Source organism: Salmo salar, chromosome 19 (assembly GCF_965601325.2).
Source record: "Salmo salar chromosome 19, fSalSal1, whole genome shotgun sequence".
NCBI lineage: Eukaryota > Metazoa > Chordata > Actinopteri > Salmoniformes > Salmonidae > Salmo > Salmo salar.
Window position 1 is genome coordinate 44,374,891 of NC_138309.1, and position 15,110 is coordinate 44,390,000.

General features: G+C 46.1%; 1 protein-coding gene across 4 annotated transcripts in view; it reads right to left on the reverse strand.

Moving 5' to 3' along the window:
* Nucleotides 1-15,110, reverse strand: part of pde10a (phosphodiesterase 10A) — a 158,775-nt gene that overhangs the window by 61,409 nt on the left and 82,256 nt on the right. For 3 of the 4 annotated variants that reach the window (XM_045702323.2, XM_045702325.2, XM_045702322.2), the window contains exon 3: nt 10,138-10,160. The exons of the other annotated variant lie outside the window; for it this stretch is intronic. In XM_045702323.2, the coding sequence (XP_045558279.2) occupies nt 10,138-10,160 (23 nt within the window). The remainder of the gene's footprint in view (nt 1-10,137; nt 10,161-15,110) is intronic. 4 annotated transcript variants of the gene reach the window in all.

Below are 15,110 nucleotides of genomic sequence, written 5' to 3' on the forward strand. Positions count from 1 at the left end.
CAGCACTCAGCCAGCTGGTTCTGAGGTTCAGTTCACTAACCCAAACCAACCCCATAGAGACTCAGGACAGCACTCAGCCAGCTGGTTCTGAGGCTCAGTTCACTAACCCAAACCAACCCAGTAGAGCCTCAGGACAGCACTCAGCCAGCTGGTTCTGAGGCTCAGTTCACTAACCCAAACCAACCCCATAGAGACTCAGGACAGCACTCAGCCAGCTGGTTCTGAGGTTCAGTTCACTAACCCAAACCAACCCAGTAGAGCCTCAGGACAGCACTCAGAAAATCTGGCCCAACCAAATCATCACAAAACAAAAAGAAAAATATATCACCTATTGGAAAGACATGACAAAAAATCTAAATAAACTTCAATGCTATTTGGCTCTAAACAGACAGTACATGGTGGCAGACTATCTGACCACTGTGACTGATAGAAAACTGAGGAAAACATTGACTAGGTACAGACTCAGTGAGCACAGTCTGGCTATAGAGACTGGTCGTCACAGACAAACCTGGCTGCCCAGAGAGGACAGGCTGTGCTCACTCTGCTCCAGGGGAGAGGTAGAGACAGAGCTGCATTTCCTATTACACTGTGACAAATACTCAGACCTAAGAGAGTATTTCTTTCCCAAAATTATAATTCAATACAAAGAATTTGAAACTATAAAAGATGAAGAAAAAATCTAATATTTATTGGGTGAAAAGCCAACTATGTGTCCACCTGCCACAACCTGAGGGACAGCCAGTGAAAAGTGTAACGTAATATCAATAATATTTCCCATTTAGTTTAGTCTTTCATACCATGTCATGTGTCTTCTCAGTCAGGTTGAGACTGGTCTACTACCATTGCTTTAATGTATTGTTGTTCTGATTAATATTGTTGTTGTTAATGGTAATCCCATGTCCACTACTACTATTATTACTGCTGTTGGTCCCACCATTTATTTATATATAAATATATGTATATTTTATATATATATATATATATATATATATATATATATATATATATATATATATATATATATATATATATATATATATATACATTCTATATGTATACTTTGTGTATATGTAACTTTGACAATGTAAGTAATAATGAACTTGCCATGTGAATAAAGTCAATTGAATTGAATTGAGAGGTCAGAACAGGATGATGGAGAGAGAGAGACAAGAGAGAGAGTTCATAACAGAATGACAGAGAGAGAGACAGAGAGAGAGGTCAGAACAGAATGACAGAGAGAGAGACAGAGAGAGAGGTCAGAACAGAATGATGGAGAGAGAGAGACAGAGAGAGGTCAGAACAGAATGACAGAGAGAGAGACAGAGAGAGAGGTCAGAACAGAATGACGGAGAGCGATAGAGACAGGGAGAGTTCAGAACAGGATGACGGAGAGAGAGAGACAAGAGAGAGAGTTCATAACAGAATGACAGAGAGAGAGACAGAGAGAGGTCAGAACAGAATGACAGAGAGAGAGACAGAGAGAGAGGTCAGAACAGAATGATGGAGAGAGAGAGACAGAGAGAGGTCAGAACAGAATGACAGAGAGAGAGACAGAGAGAGAGGTCAGAACAGAATGACAGAGAGAGAGACAGAGAGAGAGGTCAGAACAGAATGACAGAGAGAGAGACAGAGAGAGAGGTCATAACAGAATGACAGAGAGAGAGAGGTCATAACAGAATGATGGAGAGAGAGAGGTCAGAACAGAATGACAGAGAGAGAGACAGAGAGAGAGGTCAGAACAGAATGACAGAGAGAGAGACAGAGAGAGAGGTCAGAACAGAATGACAGAGAGAGAGACAGAGAGAGAGGTCAGAACAGAATGACAGAGAGAGAGACAGAGAGAGAGAGAGACAGAGAGAGAGGTCAGAACAGAATGACAGAGAGAGAGAGGTCATAACAGAATGATGGAGAGAGAGAGAGGTCATAACAGAATGATGGAGAGAGAGAGGTCAGTACAGAATGACGGAGAGAGAGAGAGACAGAGAGAGAGGTCAGAACAGAATGACGGAGAGAGAGAAAGAGAGAGAGGTCAGAACAGAATGACGGAGAGAGAGAGAGAGAGAGAGGTCAGTACAGGATGACGGAGAGAGAGAGAGACAGAGAGAGAGGTCAGAACAGAATGACAGAGAGAGAGAGAGAGAGAGAGAGGTCAGTACAGGATGATGGAGAGAGAGAGAGGTCAGAACAGAATGATGGAGAGAGAGAGGTCAGAACAGAATGACGGAGAGAGAGCGAGAGAGAGAGAGAGGTCAGAACAGAATGACGGAGAGAGAGAAAGAGAGAGAGGTCAGAACAGAATGACGGAGAGAGAGAGAGAGAGAGAGAGGTCAGTACAGGATGACGGAGAGAGAGAGAGACAGAGAGAGAGGTCAGAACAGAATGACAGAGAGAGAGAGAGAGAGAGAGAGAGCGAGAGGTCAGTACAGGATGACGGAGAGAGAGAGAGACAGAGAGAGAGGTCAGAACAGAATGACAGAGAGAGAGAGAGAGAGAGGTCAGTACAGGATGATGGAGAGAGAGAGAGACAGAGAGAGAGGTCAGAACAGAATGACAGAGAGAGAGAGAGAGAGAGAGAGGTCAGTACAGGATGATGGAGAGAGAGAGAGACAGAGAGAGAGAGGTCAGAACAGGATGAAGGAGTGAGAGAGAGACAGATTCCCTCAGATTACACAGATCCACAAAGAATTCAAAAACAAACCTGCTTTTGATAAACTCCCATATCTACTGGGTGAAATATGGAGAATCATCCTGTTCTCTCTCTCTCTCTCTCTCTCCATCATCCTGTTCTGACCTCTCTCTCTCTGTCTCTCTCTCTCCATCATCCTATTCTGACCTCTCTCTCTCTCTCCAACATCCTATTCTGACCTCCCTCTCTCTCCATCATCCTATTCTGACCTCTCTCTCTCTCTCCATCATCCTATTCTGACCTCTCTCTCTCTCCATCGTCCTGTTCTGACCTCTCTCTCTCTCTCTCATCATCCTATTCTGACCTCTCTCTCTCTGTCTCTCTCTCTCTCTGTCTCTCTCTCCATCATCCTATTCTGACCTCTCTCTCTCTGTCTCTCTCTCTCTCTGTCTCTCTCTCCATCATCCTGTTCTGACCTCTCTCTCTCTTTCTCTCTCTCTCTCTCCATCATCCTGTTCTGACCTCTCTCTCTCTCACTCTCTCTCTCCATCATCCTGTTCTGACCTCTCTCTCTCTCTCTCTCTCTCTCTCTCTCTCTCTCTCCATCATCCTGTTCTGACCTCTCTCTCTCTCTTGCTCTCTCTCTCCATCATCCTGTTCTGACCTCTCTCTCTCTCTCCCCCATCATCCTGTTCTGACCTCTCTCTCTGTCAATTCAATTCAAGGCACATTATTGGCATGGGAAACATATGTTAACATTGCCAAAGCAAGTGAGGTAGATAATATACAAAAGTTAAATAAACAATACAAATGAACAGTAAACAGTTCACTCACAGAAGTTCCAAAATAATAAAGACATTACAAATGTCATATTATACATATGTACAGTGTTGTAACGATATGCAAATAGTTAAAGTACAAAAGGGAAAATAAATAAACATAAATATGGGTTGAATTTACAATGGTGTTTATCCTTCACTGGTTGCCCTTTTCTTGTGGCAACAGGTCACAAAACTTGCTGCTGTGATGGTACATTGTGGTATTTCACCCAATAGATATGGGAGTTTTCGAATTCTTTGTGGATCTGTGTAATCTGAGGGAAATATGTGTCTCTAATATGGTCATACATTTGGCAGGAGGTTAGAAAGTGCAGCTCAGTTTCCACCTCATTTTGTGCGCAGTGTGCACATAGCCTGTCTTCTCTTGAGAGCCAGGTCTGCCTACGGCGGCCTTTCTCAATAGCCAGGCTATGTTCACTGAGTCTGTACATAGTCAAAGCTTTCCTTAAGTTTGGGTCAGTCACAGTGGTCAGGTATTCTGCCACTGTGTACTCTCTGTTTAGGGACAAATACCATTCTAGTTTGCTCTGTTTTTTTGTTAATTCTTTCCAATGTGTCAAGTAATTATATTTTTGTTTTCTCATGATTTGGTTGGGTCGAATTGTGTTGCTGTCCTGGGGCTCTGTGGGGTCTGTTTGTGTTTGTGAACAGAGCCCCAGGACCAGCTTGCTTAGGGGACTCTTCTCCAGGTTCATCTCTCTGTAGGTGATGGCTTTGTTATGGAAGGTTTGGGAATCGCTTCCTTTTAGGTGGTTGTAGAATTTAACCTCTCTTTTCTGGATTTTGATAATTAGCGGGTATCGGCGTAATTCTGCTCTGCATGCATTATTTTGTATTTTACGTTGTACAGGGAGGATATTTTTGCAGAATTCTGAGTGCAGAGTTTCAATTTGGTGTTTGTCCCAATTCTTGGTTGGCGAGCGGACCCCAGACCTCACAACCATAAAGGGCAATGGGTTCTATAACATAATTAAGTATTTTTTGCAAGGTCCTAATTGGTATGTCAAATTTTATGTTCCTTTTGATGGCACAGAAGGCCCTTCTTGCCTCGTCTCTAAGATCGTTCACAGCTTTGTGGAGGTTAACTGTGGCGCTGATGTTTAGACCGAGGTATGTCGTTTTTTGTGTGATCTAGGGCAACAGTGTCTAGATGGAATTTGTATTTGTGGTCCTGGCAACTGGACCTTTTTTGGAACTTACTGAGATTTACTGTCAGGGCCAAGGTCTGACAGAATCTGCACAGAAGATCTAGGTGCTGCCGTAGGTCCTCCATGGTTGGGGACAAAAGCCCCAGATCATAAGCAAACAGTAGACATTTGACTTCAGATATTAGTAAGGTTAGGCCGGGTGCTGCAGACTGTTCTAGTGCCCTCGCCAATTCGTTGATATACACTGCTCAAAAAAATAAAGGGAACACTTAAACAACACAATGTAACTCCAAGTCAATCACACTTCTGTGAAATCAAACTGTCCACTTAGGAAGCAACACTGATTGACAATAAATGTCACATGCTGTTGTGCAAATGGAATAGACAACAGGTGGAAATTATAGGCAATTAGCAAGACACCCCCAATAAAGGAGTGGTTCTGCAGGTGGGGACCACAGACCACTTCTCAGTTCCTATGCTTCCTGGCTGATGTTTTGGTCACTTTTGAATGCTGGCGGTGGTTTCACTCTAGTGGTAGCATGAGACGGAGTCTACAACCCACACAAGTGGCTCAGGTAGTGCAGCTCATCCAGGATGGCACATCAATGCGAGCTGTGGCAAGAAGGTTTGCTGTGTCTGTCAGTGTAGTGTCCAGAGCATGGAGGCGCTACCAGGAGACAGGCCAGTACATCAGGAGACGTGGAGGAGGCCGTAGGAGGGCAACAACCCAGCAGCAGGACCGCTACCTCCGCCTTTGTGCAATGAGGAGCAGGAGGAGCACTGCCAGAGCCCTGCAAAATGACCTCCAGCAGGCCACAAATGTGCATGTGTCTGCTCAAACGGTCAGAAACAGACTCCATGAGGGTGGTATGAGGGCCCGACGTCCACAGGTGGGGGTTGTGCTTACAGCCCAACACCGTGCAGGACATTTGGCATTTGCCAGAGAACACCAAGATTGGCAAATTCGCCACTGGCGCCCTGTGCTCTTCACAGATGAAAGCAGGTTCACACTGAGCACGTGACAGAGTCTGGAGATGCCGTGGAGAACGTTCTTCTGCCTGCAACATCCTCCAGCATGACTGGTTTGGCGGTGGGTCAGTCATGGTGTGGGGTGGCATTTCTTTGGGGGGCCGCACAGCCCTCCATGTGCTCGCCAGAGGTAGCCTGACTGCCATTAGGTACCAAGATGAGATCCTCAGACCCCTTGTGAGACCATATGCTGGTGCGGTTGGCCTTGGGTTCCTCCTAATGCAAGACAATGCTAGACCTCATGTGGCTGGAGTGTGTCAGCAGTTCCTGCAAGAGGAAGGCATTGATGCTATGGACTGGCCCGCCCGTTCCCCAGACCTGAATCTAATTGAGCACATCTGGGACATCATGTCTCACTCCATCCACCAATGCCATGTTGCACCACAGACTGTCCAGGAGTTGGCGGATGCTTTAGTCCAGGTCTGGGAGGAGATCCCTCAGGACACCATCCGCCACCTCATCAGGAGCATGCCCAGGCGTTGTAGGGAGGTCATACCGGCACGTGGAGGCCACACACACTACTGAGCCTCATTTTGACTTGTTTTAAGGACATTACATCAAAGTTGGATCAGCCTGTAGTGTGGTTTTCCACTTTAATTTTGAGTGTGACTCCAAATCCAGACCTCCATGGGTTGATAAATTGGATTTCCATTGATTATTTTTGTGTGATTTTGTTGTCAGCACATTCAACTATGTAAAGAAAAAAGTATTTAAAAAGATTATTTCTTTCATTCAGATCTAGGATGTGTTGTTTAAGTGTTCCCTTTATTTTTTTGAGCAGTATATATATTGAAGAGAGTGGGGCTTAAGCTGCATCCCTGTCTCACCCCACATTCCTGTGAAAATAAATGTTTTTTGGGCCAATTTTAACCGCACACTTGTTGTTTGTGTACATTCATTTTATAATGTCCTATGTTTTTCCCCCAACACCACTTTCCATCAATTTGTATAGCAGACCTTCATGCCAAACTGAGTCAAAAGCTTTTTTGAAATCAAAAAAGCATGAGAAGACTTTTCCTTTGTTTTGGTTTGTTTGTTTGTCAATTAGGGTGTGAAGGGTGAATTCGTGGTCTGTCATATGGGAATTTTGATAAAAAGCCAATTTGACATTTGTTCAGTACATTGTTTTCACTGAGGAGATGTATGAGTCTGCTGTTAATGATAATGCAGAGGATTTTCCCCAGGTTGCTGTTGACGCATATCCCACAGTAGTTATTGGGGTCAAATTTGTCTCCACTTTTGTGGATTGGGGTGATCAGGCCTTGGTTCCAAATATTGGGGAAGATGCCAGAGCTGAGGATGATGTTAAAGAGTTTTAGTATAGCCAATTGGAATTTGTGGTCTGTATATTTTATAATTTAAATGAGGATACCATCAACACCACAGGCCTTTTTGGGTTGGAGGGTTTGTATTTTGTCCTGTAGTTCAATCAATGTAATTGGAGAATCCAGTGGGGTCTGGTAGTCTTTAATAGTTGATTCTAAGATATGTATTTGATCATGTCTATGTTTTTGCTGTTTGATCTTCGTTACCGGGCCACAAAGATTGGAGAAGTGGTTTATCCATACATCTCCATTTTGAATAGATAGTTCTTTGTGTTGTTTGTTTAGTGTTTTCCAATTTTCCTAGAAGTGGTTAGATTCTATGGATTCTTCAATTACATTGAGCTGATTTCTGACGTGCTGTTCCTTCTTTTTCCGTAGTGTATTTCTGTATTGTTTTAGTGATTCACAATCGTGAAGGCGTAGGCTCAGGTTTTCTGGGTCTCTATGTTTTTGGTTAGATAGGTTTCTCAATTTCTTTCTTAGGTTTTTGCGTTCTTCATCAAACCATTTGTCATTGTTGTTAATTATCTCCGGTTTTCTGTTTTAAATTTTTACATTTGATAGGGAAGCTGAGAGCTCAAATATACTGTTAAGATTTTATACTGCCAAGTTTACACCTTCACTATTACAGTGGAATGTTTTGTCTAGGAAGTACTTCCTTCGATCTATGGCATTTCTTAATATTATTCAGTTCCTTTGGCTATGATGCCTCATGATTGAGTATTGCTCTGTTAAAGTACACTGTGATTTTGCTGTGATCTGATAGGGGTGTCAGTGGGCTGTGAACCCTCAGAGACTCAAGCATTTCACTACACCCACAATAACATCTGCTAAACATGTGTATGTGACCAATACAATTTGATTTGATTTTGATTTGAGACTCTGGGTTGAAGTCCATGATAAAGTAGTCTACAGTACTACTGCCAAGAGATGAGCTATAGATGTACCTACCATAGGAGTCCCCTCAAAGCCTAACATTGACTATGTACATACCCAGCGTGCGACAGAGCTGCAGGAGTTGTGACCCGTTTCTGTTGGTTATGTTGTCGTAGCTGTGCCTAGGGGGCATATGGGGGAGGGAATGCTGTCACCTCCAGGTAGGTGTTTGCCCCACTGTGTGCTGAGGGTGTCAGGTTCTTGTCCGGTTCTGGCATTTAGGTCGCCACAGACTAGTACATGTCCCTGGGCCTGGAAATGATTGATTTCCCCCTCCAGGATGGAGAAGCTGTCTTCATTAAAGTATGGGGATTCTAGTGGGGGGATATAGGTAGCACACAGGAGGACATTTTTCTCTGAAATCATTTACTTTTGAATATCTAGTCAAATGTAAAATGTTTGTGTTTTGATTAATTTAATAGAGTGAGTTAGGTCTTACTCTATACCAAGATATCATACCCCCTGAGTCCCTTCCCCTTTTCACACCTGGTAGTTTGGTGGATGGGACCAGCTCTCTGTAACCTAGAGGGCAACCAGTGGGTCCACCTCCTCTATACCACCCACCTGGTAGTTTGGTGGATGGGACCAGCTCTCTATAACCTAGAGGGCAACCAGTGGGTCCGTCTCCTCTATACCAGGTTTCTTATAGGATGACAATGTCTGTATTTCCAATTTCTTTGGTGAAGTCCAGGTTCCTGCTCTTTAGGCCAAAGGCAGATGACCTCAGACCTTGGATATTCCGTGCTGAGATAGTCTCTCTCTCTACCTCTCTCATTCTCTCTCATTCTCTCTCTTTCTCTCTACCCCTCTCTCTCTCGACTTCTCTCTCTCTTTACCTGTCTCTCTCTACCTCTCTCTCTGTATGTCTCTCATTCTCTCTGTCCCTTTCTCTCTACACCTCTCTCTCTCTGCTAAAATGACTAAAATGTCTCTCTACCGCTCTCTCTCTACCTCTCTCTCTACCTCTCTACCTCTCTCTCTACCTCTCTACCTCTCTCTCTACCTCTCTACCTCTCTCTTTACCTCTCTACGTCTCTCTCTCTACCTCTCTACGTCTCTCTTTCTACCTCTCTACGTCTCTCTTTCTACCTCTACGTCTCTCTCTCTCTCTTTCTCTATACCATGTGATCATTGCTTTCATCAACAGCAGACTCCTGAGTTCTGACCAAACTGAGTGTAAAATTGTATTTTATTTTATTTGAGTTCAGTCAATGTTTAATCAACTCAATAGACAGATTTTCTTTCTAAAATAAATAAAGTTAAAAAAAAACAGAAAGCAAAGGATAATCAAAACATGTTGATGACATTAAAATAAAGAGTATTCATCTGTGTCTGAAACTAAATAGACCCCCAAACTATTTACATTCTTCCCAGAGGTTCTTATTGTTCCAAGTTCAACCACAGGTACCATCACAGGAGTATGAATCCAATAACAGGCTACTAACGTTAGCACTTTGAATGTAATGGTATCAATTCAGACAGACAGACAACCATCCAGACAAACAGACAGTCAACCACCCAGATAGACAGTCAGGCAGACAGTCAACCACCCAGACAGTCAGTCAGACAGACAGACAACCATCCAGACAGTCAGACAACCATCCAGACAGACAGACAGACAGACAGACAGACAGACAGACAGACAGACAGACAGACAGACAGACAGACAGACAGACAGACAACAATCCAGACAGTCAGATAGACAGATAGTCAACCATCCAGACAGTCAGACAGACAGACAACCATCCATCCAGACAGTCAGACAACCATCCAGACAGACAGACAGTCAGACAGTCAACCATCCAGACAGTCAGACAGAGAGACAGACAACCATCCAAACAGTCAGACAGACAGTCAACCATCCAGAGAGTCAGACAACGATCCAGACAGTCAGTCAGACAGACAGACAACCATCCAGACAGTCAGACAGACAGTCAACCATCCAGACAATCAGTCAGACAGACAACCATCCAGACAGTCAGTCAGTCAGACAGACAGACAACCATCCAGACAGTCAGTCAGACAAACAACCACCCAGACAGACAGTCAGACAGACAGACAGACAGACAGACAGTCAGACAGACAGACAGACAGACAGACAGACAGACAGACAGACAGACAGACAGACAGACAGACAGACAGACAGACAGACAGACAGCCAACCACCCAGACAGTCAGATAGTCAGACAGACAGGTAGATAAACAGTCAGTCAGTCAGTCAGGAGGTAACTCACCCTGCTGCCTGATGACGTGTCATCTGAAAGAAGAAGACAAAACAATGAGTTACACTGCAGTGCAGAAGGAGACAAGGAGACAAGGAAACAAGGAAAATAGCTAGGAGACATGGTCACAGAGTTCATGTGCTCATCACAACTCAATGAAGGGAGTAGAAAACCATAGGAAAAGACAACAGGTCTTATATATATATAGAGTGACCGTGTGGTAGCAGACCCTGAAAAGGTAGGCTGCTCCGTATTGGCACCAACTGTCAACTTAATGAAGGCAATAGAAACCATAAACACATTACAACAGGGAACATGCTGTGTGTGGAAAATGACATTATTTACATTTACATTTAAGTCATTTAGCAGACGCTCTTATCCAGAGCGACTTACAAAATGGTGCATTCACCTTATGATATCCAGTGGAACAACCACTTTACAATAGTGCATCTAAATCTTTTAGGGGGGGGGGGGGGGGGGTTAGAAGGATTACTTTATCCTATCCTAGGTATTCCTTAAAGAGGTGGGGTTTCAGGTGTCTCCGGAAGGTGGTGATTGACTCCGCTGTCCTGGCGTCGTGAGGGAGCTTGTTCCACCATTGGGGTGCCAGAGCAGCAAACAGTTTTGACTGGGCTGAGCGGGAACTGTGCTTCCTCAGAGGTAGGGGGGCCAGCAGGCCAGTGGTGGATGAACGCAGTGCCCTTGTTTGGGTGTAGGGCCTGATCAGAGCCTGACGGTATGGAGGTGCCGTTCCCTTCACAGCTCCGTAGGCAATCACCATGGTCTTGTAGCGGATGCGAGCTTCAACTGGAAGCCAGTGGAGAGAGCGGAGGAGCGGGGTGACGTGAGAGAACTTGGGAAGGTTGAACACCAGACGGGCTGCGGCGTTCTGGATGAGTTGTAGGGGTTTAATGGCACAGGCAGGGAGCCCAGCCAACAGCGAGTTGCAGTAATCCAGACGGGAGATGACAAGTGCCTGGATTAGGACCTGCGCCGCTTCCTGTGTGAGGCAGGGTCGTACTCTGCAAATGTTGTAGAGCATGAACCTACAGGATCGGGTCACCGCCTTGATGTTAGTGGAGAACGACAGGGTGTTGTCCAGGATCACGCCAAGGTTCTTAGCACTCTGGGAGGAGGACACAAGGGAGTTGTCAACCGTGATGGCGAGATCATGGAACGGGCAGTCCTTCCCCGGGAGGAAGAGCAGCTCCGTCTTGCCGAGGTTCAGCTTGAGCTGGTGATCCGTCATCCACACTGATATGTCTGACAGACATGCAGAGATGCGATTCGCCGCCTGGTTATCAGAAGGGGGAAAGGAGAAGATTAATTGTGTGTCGTCTGCATAGCAATGATAGGAGAGACCATGTGAGGATATGACAGAGCCAAGTGACTTGGTGTATAGCGAGAATAGGAGAGGGCCTAGAACAGAGCCCTGGGGGACACCAGTGGTGAGAGCGCATGGTGCGGAGACAGATTCTCGCCACGCCACCTGGTAGGAGCGACCTGTCAGGTAGGACGCAATCCAAGCGTGGGCCGCGCCGGAGATGCCCAACTCGGAGAGGGTGGAGAGGAGGATCTGATGGTTCACAGTATCAAAGGCAGCAGATAGGTCTAGAAGGATGAGAGCAGAGGAGAGAGAGTTAGCTTTAGCAGTGCGGAGAGCCTCCGTGACACAGAGAAGAGCAGTCTCAGTTGAATGCCCAGTCTTGAAACCTGACTGATTAGGATCAAGAAGGTCATTCTGAGAGAGATAGCAGGAGAGCTGGCCAAGGACGGCACGTTCAAGAGTTTTGGAGAGAAAAGAAAGAAGGGATACTGGTCTGTAGTTGTTGACATCGGAGGGATCGAGTGTAGGTTTTTTCAGAAGGGGTGCAACTCTCGCTCTCTTGAAGACAGAAGGGACGTAGCCAGCGGTCAAGGATGAGTTGATGAGCGAGGTGAGGAAGGGGAGAAGGTCTCCGGAAATGGTCTGGAGAAGAGAGGAGGGGATAGGGTCAAGTGGGCAGGTTGTTGGGCGGCCGGCCGTCACAAGACGCGAGATTTCATCTGGAGAGAGAGGGGAGAAAGAGGTCAAAGCACAGGGTAGGGCAGTGTGAGCAGGACCAGCGGTGTCGTTTGACTTAGCAAACGAGGATCGGATATCGTCAACCTTCTTTTCAAAATGGTTGACGAAGTCATCCGCAGAGAGGGAGGAGGGGGGGGGGGAGGGGGAGGAGGATTCAGGAGGGAGGAGAAGGTAGCAAAGAGCTTCCTAGGGTTAGAGGCAGATGCTTGGAATTTAGAGTGGTAGAAAGTGGCTTTAGCAGCAGAGACAGAAGAGGAGAATGTAGAGAGGAGTGAGTGAAAGGATGCCAGGTCCGCAGGGAGGCGAGTTTTCCTCCATTTCCGCTCGGCTGCCCGTTGCCTTGTTCTGTGAGCTCGTAGTGAGTCGTCGAGCCACGGAGCAGGAGGGGAGGACCGAGCCGGCCTGGAGGATAGGGGACAGAGAAAATCAAAGGATGCAGAAAGGGAGGAGAGGAGGGTTAAGGAGGCAGAATCAGGAGATAGGTTGGAGAAGGTTTGAGCAGAGGGAAGAGATGATAGGATGGAAGAGGAGAGAGTAGCGGGAGAGAGAGAGCGAAGGTTGGGACGGCGCAATACCATCCGAGTAGGGGCAGAGTGAGAAGTGTTGGATGAGAGCAAGAGGGAAAAGGATACAAGGTAGTGGTCGGAGATTTGGAGGGGAGTTGCAATGAGATTAGTGGAAGAACAGCATCTAGTAAAGATGAGGTCAAGCGTATTGCCTGCCTTGTGAGTAGGGGGGGAAGGTGAGAGGGTGAGGTCAAAAGAGGAGAGGAGTGGAAAGAAGGAGGCAGAGAGGAATGAGTCAAAGGTAGACGTGGGGAGGTTAAAGTCACCCAGAACTGTGAGAGGTGAGCCATCCTCAGGAAAGGAACTTATCAAGGCGTCAAGCTCATTGATGAACTCTCCAAGGGAACCTGGAGGGCGATAAATGATAAGGATGTTAAGCTTGAAAGGGCTGGTAACTGTGACAGCATGGAATTCAAATGAGGAGATAGACAGATGGGTCAGGGGAGAAAGAGAGAATGTCCACTTGGGAGAGATGAGGATTCCAGTGCCACCACCCCGCTGGCTCGATGCTCTAGGGGTATGCGAGAACACGTGGGCAGACGAAGAGAGAGCAGTAGGAGTAGCAGTGTTATCTGTGGTAATCCATGTTTCCGTCAGCGCCAGGAAGTCTAGGGACTGGAGGGTAGCATAGGCTGAGATGAACTCAACTCATTATGGACAGACAACACTGTATAGAAAAACAACATCATTGAAATAGGTTATAGGTTATAGGTAATTTCTTAATGTTTTAAGTTACTTGACATTTTTACGATGTTCCCAAAAATGATTTTTTTTGGTCAAAAAATTTACTAAATCGCCTTTACATTTAATTACAATCCAATAGTATGAAAATGTTTACAAACTAAAGACCTGCATGTCAAAACATTGAAATAATATTCTCTTCTCTTTGTAACATGTTAAGATGATGAAGAGGAGGAGGCTGTAGTGTGTCTGATGAAGAGGAGGCTGTAGTGTGTCTGATGAAGAGGAGGCTGTAGTGTGTCTGATGAAGAGGAGGCTGTAGAGTGTGTCTGATGAAGAGGAGGCTGTAGTGTGTCTGATGAAGAGGAGGCTGTAGTGTGTCTGATGAAGAGGAGGAGGCAGTGTGTCTGATGAAGAGGAGGCTGTAGAGTGTGTCTGATGAAGAGGAGGCTGTAGTGTGTCTGATGAAGAGGAGGCTGTAGTGTGTCTGATGAAGAGGAGGCTGTAGTGTGTCTGAATAAGAGGAGGCTGTAGTGTGTCTGATGAAGAGGAGGCTGTAGTGTGTGTCTGATGAAGAGGAGGCTGTAGTGTGTGTCTGATGAAGAGGAGGCTGTAGTGTGTCTGATGAAGAGGAGGCTGTAGTGTGTGTCTGATGAAGAGGAGGCTGTAGTGTGTCTGATGAAGAGGAGGCTGTAGTGTGTCTGATGAAGAGGAGGCTGTAGTGTGTCTGATGAAGAGGAGGCTGTAGTGTGTCTGATGAAGAGGAGGCTGTAGTGTGTGTCTGATGAAGAGGAGGAGGCAGTGTGTCTGATGAAGAGGAGGAGGCGGTGTGTCTGATGAAGAGGAGGAGGCAGTGTGTCTGATGAAGAGGAGGAGGCAGTGTGTCTGATGAAGAGGAGGAGGTGGTGTGTCTGATGAAGAGGAGGAGGCAGTGTGTCTGATGAAGAGGAGGAGGTGGTGTGTCTGATGAAGAGGAGGAGGCAGTGTGTGTCTGATGAAGAGGAGGAGGTGGTGTGTCTGATGAAGAGGAGAAGGTGGTGTGTCTGATGAAGAGGAGGAGGCGGTGTGCGTCTGATGAAGAGGAGGAGGCGGTGTGTCTGATGAAGAGGAGGAGGCGGTGTGTCTGATGAAGAGGAGGAGGTGGTGTGTCTGATGAAGAGGAGGAGGCAGTGTGTGTCTGATGAAGAGGAGGAGGTGGTGTGTCTGATGAAGAGGAGGAGGCGGTGTGTCAGATGAAGAGGAGGAGGCGGTGTGTCTGATGAAGAGGAGGAGGTGGTGTGTCTGATGAAGAGGAGGAGGTGGTGTGTCTGATGAAGAGGAGGAGGCGGTGTGTCTGATGAAGAGTAAGTCCTCACAATGACGTCGATACAGAGGTATAAGGCTATAGGCTCAAACCCAACAGCAGACCATGACTGTTTACAATTATAAACATACTGTATGTATATGATACCAAACACACACACACACACACACACACACACACACACACACACACACACACACACACACACACACACACACACACACACCACACACACACACACACACACTCCCTCATACTGAAGCCAGTGAAGATGCTATCCTCTATAAACATTAGGGATGTGCAGCTCTCCTTTCATGAACGATTGGATACGGATCCAGATACATGGGCTCTGATACCATACAGGAACCAT